Source organism: Olea europaea, unplaced genomic scaffold, assembly GCF_002742605.1.
Source record: "Olea europaea var. sylvestris unplaced genomic scaffold, O_europaea_v1 scaffold2737, whole genome shotgun sequence".
Taxonomy (NCBI): Eukaryota; Viridiplantae; Streptophyta; class Magnoliopsida; order Lamiales; family Oleaceae; genus Olea; species Olea europaea.
The window spans coordinates 12,754-24,916 of record NW_019245798.1 but is presented as its reverse complement, the minus strand read 5'-3'; the positions used below and the strand labels follow the sequence as shown (position 1 = coordinate 24,916).

The 12,163-nt window shown below is 36.7% G+C and overlaps 1 protein-coding gene across 2 annotated transcripts; it reads left to right on the top strand.

Annotated features, from left to right (window-relative positions):
* The first annotated feature begins 1,171 nt into the window (after window positions 1–1,171).
* On the top strand, window positions 1,172–10,644 carry LOC111383669 (ABC transporter G family member 32-like). Of its 2 annotated transcripts, XM_023007801.1 has the most exons (24): window positions 1,173–2,042; window positions 2,153–2,273; window positions 2,388–2,476; window positions 2,546–2,630; window positions 3,285–3,444; window positions 3,555–3,631; window positions 3,733–3,783; window positions 3,903–3,993; window positions 4,082–4,383; window positions 4,462–4,740; window positions 4,908–5,224; window positions 5,324–5,484; window positions 5,615–5,718; window positions 6,207–6,366; window positions 6,926–7,045; window positions 7,131–7,225; window positions 7,318–7,650; window positions 7,734–8,024; window positions 8,136–8,219; window positions 8,320–8,453; window positions 8,540–8,764; window positions 9,282–9,453; window positions 9,560–9,814; window positions 10,081–10,644. In XM_023007801.1, the coding sequence occupies exons 1-24, from the start codon at window positions 2,026–2,028 to the stop codon at window positions 10,351–10,353; spliced, it is 3,996 nt and encodes a 1,331-aa protein (XP_022863569.1). In that variant the 5' UTR covers window positions 1,173–2,025; the 3' UTR covers window positions 10,354–10,644. The 2 variants fall into 2 exon arrangements, with proteins under 2 accessions (XP_022863568.1, XP_022863569.1); XM_023007800.1 differs by having other exon boundaries at window positions 1,172–2,273.
* Window positions 10,645–12,163: the final 1,519 nt, after the last annotated feature.

Sequence of the window (12,163 nt, the reverse complement as noted above, 5' to 3'; positions counted from 1 at the left end):
GCTTGCTATCTCAATTCAATTCATTTTTTCCTATTATATGGATTGAAAGTTACAAATAATCACTAAGTCTACCTTGTTGGATAGCTAATTTAGCCCCTGTTTGTGGGCAATTATTTGTATAAAAAAAATAAAAAAATTTGAATAGTGATTTTTAAAAGAACTTGTGGTTAAAAGTAGAAAAAAGTTTTGAATTTATGTAAAATATTTTATTGTGTGAATGCGTGGTTGAAAATGAATATGTAAAAAAAAGAGTTTAAAAATAATAATTGTCAAACAGGGGTCTAGTAAAATATTAGGCCTTCCAATCCTAGCTTCTGAAAAAAGAGAAAAGATCATACATGCAACCCAATAACAGACAGCAAAGACTTTCGACTCCAAACGCCCTATAGAATGGATATAGGACGTGCTAAACGCATCATAAGAATTTTAAAGAGGATTTTCGAGATTATTTATATTTAAAATGTCTTTGAATTTGCACTTTCATGCAAAAACTGAAGTTTTGATTCCTTTTATACCAAAAAACATAAAGCATTCAAAGTTAGATTGGACATATGTGTATGAAGAGCTTATTGAATATCGTTTCCACTTAAATCTTATTAGGTTTAACGAGACATCTTGAAGAATCGTCCAAGACAACCATGTTGCTAGAAAAATTGAAGTTTGAGATTCTCATACTAAAGGATATATAAATAATAAGAATTCAAAACTAGGCTGAATTCAGATGCCCGACTAGTACGAATTAATATTTTTTGTCGAATAATTAAAAAAAACCTATCAAGTAATAGAGATTAAACTTGTTAAACAGTTTATAGTTGGCAAAAACATAACTTAAAATAATATTTTTCGAATTCATAAAACTTATTTCTATATGCATGGTAAAATATTACCACAGGAAATTATGATTCATATTCAATTCTAAATTCTAATCGAGGAAAAGTGTCATCCAAACACGGTCTTATTGCCAACCGTTTTAACTGCTTTGAAATTTAAAAAATTTTGCCCCTTTTTCCCAACCCCTAAAACCTACCGTCATCTACCTCCTCTCCTCCCTTTCATTCACAAATGTCAATCAATTATACTTATAATATACTTCCCAGATTTCTTCAGATGAATNTTTTGGGCAAAAGTAACTTGGATTTATATTTCTTAATTTTTTTTATTAAGCGAGAAGATTTAAGATTTTTTTTTCCTCCTGAATTATGAATAATAATAGTTAGAATGATGCTTATATAACAAATGGTATTCATACACAACATGTTTGGCTGGTTCCCTTAATGAGAAAAAAAAATATGGGAATCAAAATCATCTCATAATTGTATAGTCAAATTGATTACGGAATAGTTTGTAGTTGTCAATTTTACAATTAGATTAATGACGTTTGATCAGTTAGTTGTTCACGATATCGTCCCAAAGATTGGTCTACAAAGGAGTCGGTTTAATAGATTGCTATCTTGAAACTTCTTATTCGAAGAATTTAGATCGTTGATTACAAGTTTGTGATTCTAATCAATCCCTTTTATTGAATTGGCCCAAAGTTGGAAAAGGAAAATGGTTAAGACTTAAGAGTGCTTCATTCCACTGATAACATTTACATATTGCCACGATAGAATTTACAATCCCTGTACAGGACCGAGTTAATGTCTGCCTATTTCTTGGTTCTTAGCACTTTCAGTTTGGACTCCTCCTCACAGTATGACGGATGTTATGCGACTATTTTAGTAATGGTGCAATCTCATTACTTTATAAGTTGCAGATAACGTGAATTTGACTTTCAGCTCCATGGTCGGAGAACTAAAAGTCTTAAACCTAATATTGATTCACTTTTAAACCTAATGTTGACTCTTGCAAATATGCAGGAGTGCTATTGTTGAGAGATGCATCCAGTGGGCAGCTAGTTTATTGATATATTCAAGCATTTTAAATTTTCAATAGTTCAAAACCATCTGTTCTATAGGCATTTTTTAAGTTTTGTATTGTGTTTCAATACAGATATTCATATTTGATAGTCGGTCGTGCAATTTACGCATGATAAGTATTCTACAGTGAGTTATTCTAATTTACTTTCTTATTCTGCGGCTCCTGGCATCGATGCCAATTGTTGGGACGTGTACTAAATGCCTGAAGTATTGCAATTTGAACATGTTCATTACAGAGTTTATCTGGAATTTCCGAAAGTTGAGGTTCGATTTCAGAATCTGAAGGTGGATGCATCAGTCCATGTTGGAAGCAGAGCACTGCCAACCATCTCTAATTTTGTTTTTGATATGACTGAGGTAGGCCTACAGAGTAGAGATTTATAATAACGTAAAATCATTTTACCCAGCATTGTTCTAATACTAATGTTTCTGTGGGAAAATGACAAAAAAAAAAAAAAAAAAAAAAAAAAGAGTTTCTTGAGATGGCTCAGGATTTTCCCTGGTAGAAGAGTGAACTTATCTATATTACACAACATCAGTGGAATCATTCGTCCTTCAAGGTAGATATCGAGCTTCATTGAATGGTCAAATCAACTCTTTCATTTTAATGAATTTAATTGATCATTTAGGTTGACTCTCCTTTTGGGCCCCCCAAGCTCTGGAAAGACCACATTTCTTTTGGCTCTTGCAAACTGCCTTAGTCCTAGCTTGCAGGTACAGTGACGTTATTTTTCGTATTGATATTAATGCCCTTTATCAATTTTCATCATTTAAAAATAATTATTCAGTGAAAACTTGTTAGACTTTTGTGTAGATCAAGTATCTTAAATAGGCCATTCACGGACTTGGCTAAGAAGAAACTGTGCTTTAATGCATCTAGTCCTTTCCTGTCTTTTCTGGTAAACAATAGTGTCTTGAAAGCAAAGTAAAAAAATATATTTAATGTCAATATATTTTTTCTAAATTGCACACTCAGAATTGACTCAGCTAATGTTCATTCGATATTGGTGTCCCTAAGCCGTGTTGATCTGTGTATTAACTTTATATGTTTACAGATATTCTGGTGAAATCTGAACATAAAATTTGGTTAGCTGTGTGTTACACTGTCCTATTACTTTAAGTAAATCCACACCGTTGTATCAAGAAGAGCACAAAAATGCTTTTCTTCTTGGAAAATAGAATGACTAGGTATCTCCATGTTAGAACATATTCTGTTGATTTCCTGGAATTTCAAATAATTTGTTATCCCCGCATCTGGTTCGTCCAGGGGAAGGCTGAACCTGGAAATTGGACTTATTTAATTGTTATATTTGTTATTAGATATTGTCTGTTTTTTCTTCTTATCAATGTAGTAAAACTACTTTGCAGATGTCAGGGAAAATTACGTATAATGGATACAATCTGAAGGAGTTTACACCTCAGAGGACTTCAGCATATGTTAGCCAACAGGATTGGCACATTGCAGAGATGACAGTGAGGGAGGTCCTTGAATTCTCAGGGCGATGTCAGGGTGCTGGATTTAAGAGTGGTACGCTTAATTAGAGATTCATGATCTGTTATTGAAGTAATTTTATAAGTACGCGTTTCTTATGCGCTTTATGTGAAATTTGGTTGGGGAACCATCAACTTTTGGCTTAGAAATACTTAGGGAACTTCTGAAGAGAGAGAGAAATGCTGGAATAACCCCGGATGAAGATCTAGATATGTTCATCAAGGTAACTTTCCTGGTTGAAGTTCTCTTAGATTAATGTGGCCCTGAATTTGTGTTCCAAAAGAGCATATTTATATCTGTATTGAAATATTGGTTTTCTCCTAGGCAGTGGCACTAGGGGAGAAGACAAGTTTTCTTGTGGAGTATATCATAAAGGTACAATAAATGCCAGATTTTCTCACTTCTGAGAAAATAAATGCATATTTTGGTCCATGCATATTTTGGTCCATTATTTTTACATTACTTCTCATATATCCATCTGAATTTTAACAAAGATATTAGGATTGGATATTTGTGCCGATACATTGGTGGGAGATGAAATGCTAAAAGGGATCTCTGGGGGCCAAAAAAAGCGACTTACCACCGGTAGCTCCTTCACATTACTTTCATGTTGCTTGTTTGCATGTGCGGAAAATGTTCAGCATTGATTACTAACATATAAACATTTTGGCAGCTGAACTACTCGTGGGTGCATCTAGTGTCCTTTTCATGGATGAGATATCCACTGGACTAGATAGTTCAACAACTCATCAAATTATCAAATATCTAAGGCACAAAACGCATGCTTTTGATTGTACAACACTAGTATCGCTCTTGCAACCGGATCCTGAAACTTATGAGATGTTTGATGACATAATTCTTTTAAGCGAGGGACAAATTGTGTATCAGGGACCACGTGAAGCTGCAATTGAATTTTTTGCTTTTATGGGTTTCAGGTGTCCATATAGAAAAAATGTCGCTGACTTTCTACAGGAGGTACTATTTTGGGGTGCCTTGAATTAAAGTTATGCTCGTTCTTGTTTTTGGGCTCACCTCTTGAATACTCATGATCAGGTTACATCTGAAAAAGATCAACAGCAGTATTGGTTCCTCGACAATCCTTACAGATATGTACCTGTTGAAAAGTTTGTAGAAGGTTTTCAATTATTTCGTGTAGGTAATTCTTTGACCCAGGAGTTGGCCATTCCATATGACAAACGTTGCAACCATCCTGCCGCTCTATGGACTAGTACTTATGGTGTGACAAGGGCCAGGCTTCTGAGGGTTAGTTTCTCTTGGCAGATGCTACTACTGAAGCGGAATTCTTCTGTATTTATTTTCAAATTTATACAGGTAAATTTTTTCCCCTCTCCAACTCTCTTGTTATAGCCAAAATGAAATCTTTTGACCCTGTCCTCATTTTAGTTATTGGCAATCAGAACCTAAAATAATAGTAGTCTGTTGTACTATACAGTATGACCCGGAAATTCTCATACAGGAAAAATGTGTTGCATTTGCAGCTTCTTCTAATTATTTTGATCATAATAAGTGTATTCTTCCGAACAACAATGCATCACGATACACTTGATGATGGAGGTGTGTACCTTGGTGCACTTTACTTTGCATTAGTTATGATTCTTTTCAATGGATTCATGGAGGTCCCGATGTTGATAGCCAAGCTTCCCGTTCTTTACAAGCACAGAGACCTGTACTTCTATCCCTGTTGGATATACACTCTTCCCTCTTGGATTTTGAGTATTCTCCCTTCACTCGTAGAATCCTTTTTATGGGTAGCTGTCACATATTATGTTATCGGCTTTGATCCCCAAATAATGAGGTATCTAGTTCTTTGAATCATCATTTTGTCCTTTTTCTTTTTCTGCTTTTTTGATATTGTAAATATAAATACATATCTAACTTGTTTGATGATGTGCAGATGCTTAAAGCTATTCCTTTTATACTTCTCTTTGCACCAGATGTCAGTAGCCCTTTTCCGCGTGATGGCATCATTAGGCCGAAATATGATAGTTGCCAACACATTTGGATCTTTTGCATTGCTTGTTGTCATGGCTCTAGGAGGTTTTATTCTTTCAAGAGGTCATTTATAACCCATCCCATAACTGTTTGTCGCTAGGAATATGTTCTTGACGGGTCATTTGGCCTTTTCTTTTCCAAAAATAACAATACTATAGCACCAACTTTGTGATAACCTTTCTCAATCCAACAGATAGCATCCCAGTATGGTGGATTTGGGGTTATTGGTTTTCCCCTTTGATGTACGCCCAAAATGCGGCTTCTGTGAATGAATTTCTCGGCCACTCCTGGGATAAGGTATAATGATATATTGATTTTATTTCTGTCTAATCTGCATTTCAGTTCTATTCATTAATATGATTTATTCATTCCACTCTAAATGATATGCCTTCAGTTGTTATGTTTTAGGAATCTGAAACTTATATCCTGAAAAACTATATGGAACAACCATATCCTGAAATATAATGCACATCAGACACTGGTCCTCTCTTGGGATTTAATGACGTTATACTACAGAATCACACTTTCTTCCTTCTAACTTTGAGACTTTTGGCATTTGTTTTCTCCTTTCTGAGGTCAGCATCAATTTAAAACTCAGAAAATAAGGAGGAAATAAATAAATGGTTAAAGAACCACACTTAAAGTTTAGAAAACCTATTTGGTTACTCAGTTTTTAACAGAAGGGAAAAAAGAGGCTTTCTGCTAGTTATTAGTTCTTCCTAATCATTCAATTCTTGAGCTTTTTCCTATTGTGCATCATACCTTTGCTTTTCTGTTACTGATAGAAAGCAGGGAACAACAGTACTTTGACTTTGGGAGAGACATTACTCAAGATTCGTGGCTTATTTCCTGATAGCTATTGGTATTGGATTGGTGTTGGAGCATTACTTGGATACACTCTGCTATTGAATATTCTCTTCACATTAGCTCTGACTTACCTAAACCGTAAGTTTCGTCCCAAGGATCCTATACATCATAGTTTCGAAAATTGCTAACAACTTGGAGATTCTGATTTCTAGTTTCTCAAGTATATTGATTATCAATCTACCATACAATTATCATTAAGTAAATGTAAATATGCACCCTCACTTAATAGATGTTCAAGCTTTTTGACCGTTAAAACAGATGTTTCACCATCATTATACATCAAATCATTGGAAGTTCCCAGATTATGCATGTATTTTGTGCCTCATTCCAGAGAAAAATAGTTTAGTATAGACTCTTTCTTCATCAACTATTCATGACTACTGCATATGACAAATAGTGACAGATGATAGTCCAGAAAACTCATAGAAACTTTGAAATTCAAATTTAGAAAGCACTTAATTGATCTGTTATTAGCTCAATATGATCTATAAGAATTTGCATAGTCATCTGTAGAAGTGATTTGCCATGTCTCTCTAGACTAGCAAATGAGGCATAACTGTAATTTTCCAGCTACCTTATTGGTCCATTTTGTAACAATCAAAAGCCAATTAAAATCGTCTTTTCCAATCTTATACAGCCCTAGGGAGTCAGCAAGCTGTTGTTTCCAAAGAAGATTCCAAAGACAAAAAGGGACAAGAGAGTGAATCGTCCATAATTTCTCTCAGAGACTTTCTTCAACATTCACACTCGTATAGCGGTGTGCTTAAATTATTATACTCATTGATTTGTTTCCTTCTCTTGATTTGGCATAAAAGTTTGCTATCATTTTCATTTTAATTCAGGAAAGAACGTTAACAAACAAAGAGGCATGGTTCTTCCTTTTGAACCTCTTTCAATGTGCTTTAGCGACATCAGCTACTACATAGATGTTCCTCTGGTATATTAACATCTTATTTCTCGTACATGTAAAATGTTTGGAACTCTATATTAGTATTGATAAATTTATAATTCTTCTTTTTTATGCTTTAGGAACTGAAGGGACAGGGCTTACCAGAAGAGAGGTTACGGCTACTGGTAAATATTACTGGAGCATTCAGGCCAGGTGTACTTACAGCATTAATTGGAGTTAGTGGTGCTGGCAAAACTACACTCATGGATGTTTTAGCTGGTAGGAAAACTGGTGGATATATCGAAGGCAGTATCTATATTTCGGGATATCCCAAAAGGCAAGAAACATTTGCAAGAATTTCTGGATATTGTGAGCAGAACGATGTTCATTCCCCGTGTCTGACTGTGTATGAATCACTTCTCTTTTCTGCTTGTCTCCGGTTATCGTCTCAGTGTGACATCAGAACACAAAGGGTATTACTTGGTTCCTTTTCTATTTATTTTCCTCTATTATCTCTAATACCTGATCCTTCGAGGATATTTTATATTGGTTTCAGGCTTTTGTAGATGAGATCATGGAACTGGTTGAACTAACTCCACTACATGGAGCATTAATTGGTGTACCAGCAGTTAATGGTTTGTCAGTTGAACAAAGGAAAAGGCTGACAATTGCAGTTGAGCTTGTGGCCAATCCTTCTATTGTGTTCATGGATGAACCAACTTCAGGACTCGATGCCAGGGCTGCTGCTGTTGTTATGAGAACAGTAAGGAATATTGTTGACACTGGACGGACAATTGTTTGCACTATTCACCAGCCCAGCATTGACATTTTCGAATCTTTTGATGAGGTTTCCTTGTTTTATCTGCTAAGTGATGTTTACTAAAATCAACGCTTTTATTTTATAAAATCTAATTTTCTAAACTGTTTCTTTTTCTTTTTCTTTTTCATTTTTTCTCAGCTTTTACTCATGAAACAAGGTGGACAGCTCATTTATGCTGGTCCATTGGGAAACAGATCTTCTAAACTCATTCACTATTTTGAGGTGAACTCTTTTTGATGAATTTCCTATCTATGCTTTTAACTCTATCTTGAGCTTGACACTATCTCACAACTCAATGACCATTCTATCTTCATTTTCCTAGTCTATTCAAGGAGTTCAAAAAATCAGACCGGGATATAATCCGGCCACCTGGATTCTAGAAGTCACATCAACAGCAGAAGAAGTTCGCCTTGGTTTGGATTTCGCACAAATTTATCTCCAATCAAATTTATTCCGGTATGTGTTTTTTTCTTTCATTTAGGAGAAAGGAATTTCTATCCTACCAATTTCCTCTTTATATTCAATTTTTTTCACCGTTTCAGGAAAAATAAAGATCTGGTCAAAAGGTTAAGCAAACCAGATAAGGATAATGATTTAAGCTTCCCAAGCAGATACTCACTGTCATTTTTTGGTCAATTTCTGACGTGCCTTTGGAAACAAAACTTATCCTACTGGCGAAACCCACAATACACTGCTGTGCGCTTCTTCTACACTGTTATAATTTCACTGATGTTTGGAACAATATGCTGGAAATTTGGTTCCAAAAGGTTTGCTTATTTAAAACTTGAATCTCCTCTATTGAAAGTGGTCAAAAGGTTTAATAGGTAGTGTTTTTCTGATGAAAGAAGAGAGGAATAAACACCCTGCATGCTGTATAATGTGCATAAATATGTCAAGACTTGTAATTGTTATTTGGAGGTTCTTATTGTCAAATTGCCACATATCAGCGACATTTCGTTCCTAGAAGAGAAATTATATGTCGAGATTTGATTAATAAATATACTATATAGATTTTTGGAGACCTTGCTGGCTTAGAATCCCTGATGAGTCCAATCCATTCGAAAAGGAAAAGGTTGCTTGCATGGTTCCGATTATATACCAATGTTAATCCAATTTTCATTGATTTGGGCTGAAGAAACTGCCTCTTTCTTCTGAAGTTCTTCTCTACTCCCCTGTTCTTCCTTTTCTTATCCTTCTTTTGTACTTAAACTGCGTCTTCTGCAACTCATAATAAACAAATCTTCTGGTTTTAACTATAAAATTTGACAGAATATATCTTTACAGGGAAATTCAGCAGGATATATATAATGCTATGGGATCCATGTATGCAGCTGTCTTATTCATTGGGATCACAAATGCTACTTCTGTGCAGCCGGTTGTTTACGTTGAAAGGTCTGTTTCGTATAGAGAGAGAGCAGCAGGAATGTATTCCGCACTTCCGTTTGCCTTTGCACAGGCACGGAATCTTGCCTTATTCTTCTTCCTTTTTTTATCTTAATTTTCAATGTAGTTAATGTTCATGGAAGGATATTCTTACCATTTTACTAAACCTTTTTGTGCAGGTTATAGTTGAGTTCCCATATGTATTTGTGCAGTCACTTATATACAGCACTATCTTCTACTTCATGGCCTCTTTCGAGTGGAATAAATGGAAGTTTCTTTGGTACATATATTTCATGTATTTCACATTACTTTACTTCACCTTCTTTGGAATGATGACTACTTCTATCACACCGAATCACAATATTGCTGCAATCCTCGCTGCGCCATTCTATATGATGTGGAACCTTTTCAGCGGCTTCATGATTTCCCGCATGGTAACTAATCCGTCTCACTTTCATTTCTTGAATTTCATCGTCTAGTCATTAGTGCACATCATCTTTTTGTCAAACCATATAGCCATAGTCCTCTGTAAAATGGGGTGTGTATCAGTCGCTATGACTCTCCAAATATTGATTAAAGTAAAGATTTTAGAAAGGAAACATAATTGATATGATTTAATATCATCATTAGTTAAAAAAGACTCCTTGATGAATTTGTTGATTCATAGTTCCTCTTATCATGATTTTTCTTCTTTGATCAGAGGATTCCCACATGGTGGAGATGGTATTACTGGGCAAATCCTATAGCTTGGAGTTTATACGGGCTTCTCACATCCCAGTACGGAGACATAGACGAATCAGTAAAACTTGCTGATGGCGTTCACTCAGTGCCAGTAAAGCAATTGCTCGAAGATCAGTTCGGGTTTAGACATGATTTCTTGGGTATTGCTGGTATTGCTGTGGTTGGTTTCTGCATAATGTTTGCAGTCACTTTTGCATTTGCAATCAAATTCTTAAACTTTCAGAGAAGGTGAAGGGAAAGGATGAAATTCACTTTCAAATTTGGGTTATGTAGATGTAGGATATCCAGTAAGGTGGAGTTGAAGATATTGGTTCATAATCCTACCTCGTCTAGTATTGATGTCTTGTTCCAATTTTGTTCAAAGGCATAAAGAGAAGAAAAGGTTTCACTTTAATGTTACTTTTTGGGATAATCAATCATTACAACAATTGTTCTTACTAATTTAATCTTCAAGTGTTTGCTTAGATTAACATTCGAGATGAGTTATGAATTGTAATTGAATGAAAGTGATGGTTTTCCAGAACGTAATAGTAAAAAATTCTACGATTAATTCTCAAAACGATTGCATAGAGTTAGGAATTGATGAAACATTAGACTCTTGGGACGAATCCCATTTCCCTCCATGTAATGTAACTAATAAAAATTGAAGATACTTATAATCTCAGAAATTAAATTACTAGAAAATAATACTGTGATTATTAATGTTGACCTCGAAAAATGGCTCTTTCACGTGGCCAATCGAGAGCTACTCCACACATTCCTCCTTGCGCACAATCAGCGAATGGTCAGATGCACACGGTCGGGGACCAACGAGGGTGGTGGCGGCCGTATACACTCCGACGGTCAAGTCAGGTTTAAGTGGTCGGAACAGTACCCAGGGGCTGTGCAAATTAATGATAATGGGGGAGGAGAAAATATATAAGCTTGCTATGGAGTGCTATGTAATCAGATTTTCATTACCTTTGCCTCTTGCCAAACCTTGAGTATTTATAGGTGGTATGAGCCGTTGGATGTGGGACGTGTGTATACATCTGACGGTATGAGGCGTTTGCTCATAAGTGTCAATCAGCCGCGTCTGTAGAGTGGGCGGACAGCTTGTCTCTTCTGAGTTGAATTGACATAAAGTTGTTAAGTCACATCATTTAGCCTCATGGAGACGTCAAATCAATTTAAACCTTAGGTATAGGGAAGATCTTGGCATAAATCTCTTTCTGAAATTGGCGGCGAATCCTCTAACCGGGGTCCGCTTGGTCTCGGCCTCGGCCTCGGGGGCGAGGTACTTTTGGTCAGGTACTACCAGGTTGCAAGTATTGCTGACATCACTTTGGAAACACTTCGGACGGGGTCTTTACCAGGTCGGAACATATGGTGGTGAGAGTCCGAGGCATATCAGATCGGTCTCTCAGATCGGAGCGTAACAGTGGTCCCCCAAGTCCGGGTATGAATATTTATATCACGGGTGGACTTGCTTTCCCGACCAGACTGCGACTTGTGGGAGCTTGGGGGTTGATCTTTTGCAGTAATCGAGGTTGTGATCCGAGGCAAATGTGCCAGCCTTTCGTTACTGTGCGCAGCATCTGAGGCGGTGACCATCATGAGACGGCGCGTCAAAGCATCGTAAGGTGCGCTGACCCACAGGGCCGACGCGTTGGGAGGGCTAAAACTTTGCAAAGCATGGGAGGGAACGCAGCATCCGAGGCGATGACATGCGTCCAAGCTTTGTAAAGTTGAATGAGGAGCTCATCTGCCACCGGTGCGTTGAGCCATAGGGCCGACGCGTTGGGAGATGGCTAAAACTTTGTGAAGCAAAGGAGGGAACGCATCATCCGAGGCGGTTGCGTCCAAATTTTGTAAAGTTGAGTGAGGAGCTCATCTACCACCCGTGTGTTGAGCTATAGGGCCGATGCGTTGGGAGATGGCTAAAACTTTGTAAAGCATGGGAGGGAACTCAGCATCCGAGGCGATGACATGAGTCCAAGCTTTGTAAAGTTGAGTGAGGAGCTCATCTACCACCGGTGCGCTGAGCCATAGGGTCGACGCGT

Excerpts from the sequence above, each read along its gene's own strand:
- LOC111383669 (XM_023007800.1), top strand. The coding sequence starts at position 2,115 with ATGCCTGAAGTATTGCAATTTGAACATGTTCATTACAGAGTTTATCTG. Across the intron at positions 3,994-4,081 it reads AAAAAAGCGACTTACCACCG|CTGAACTACTCGTGGGTGCA; the intron begins GTAGCTCCTTCA and ends ACATTTTGGCAG. Across the intron at positions 6,367-6,925 it reads AGCTCTGACTTACCTAAACC|CCCTAGGGAGTCAGCAAGCT; the intron begins GTAAGTTTCGTC and ends AATCTTATACAG.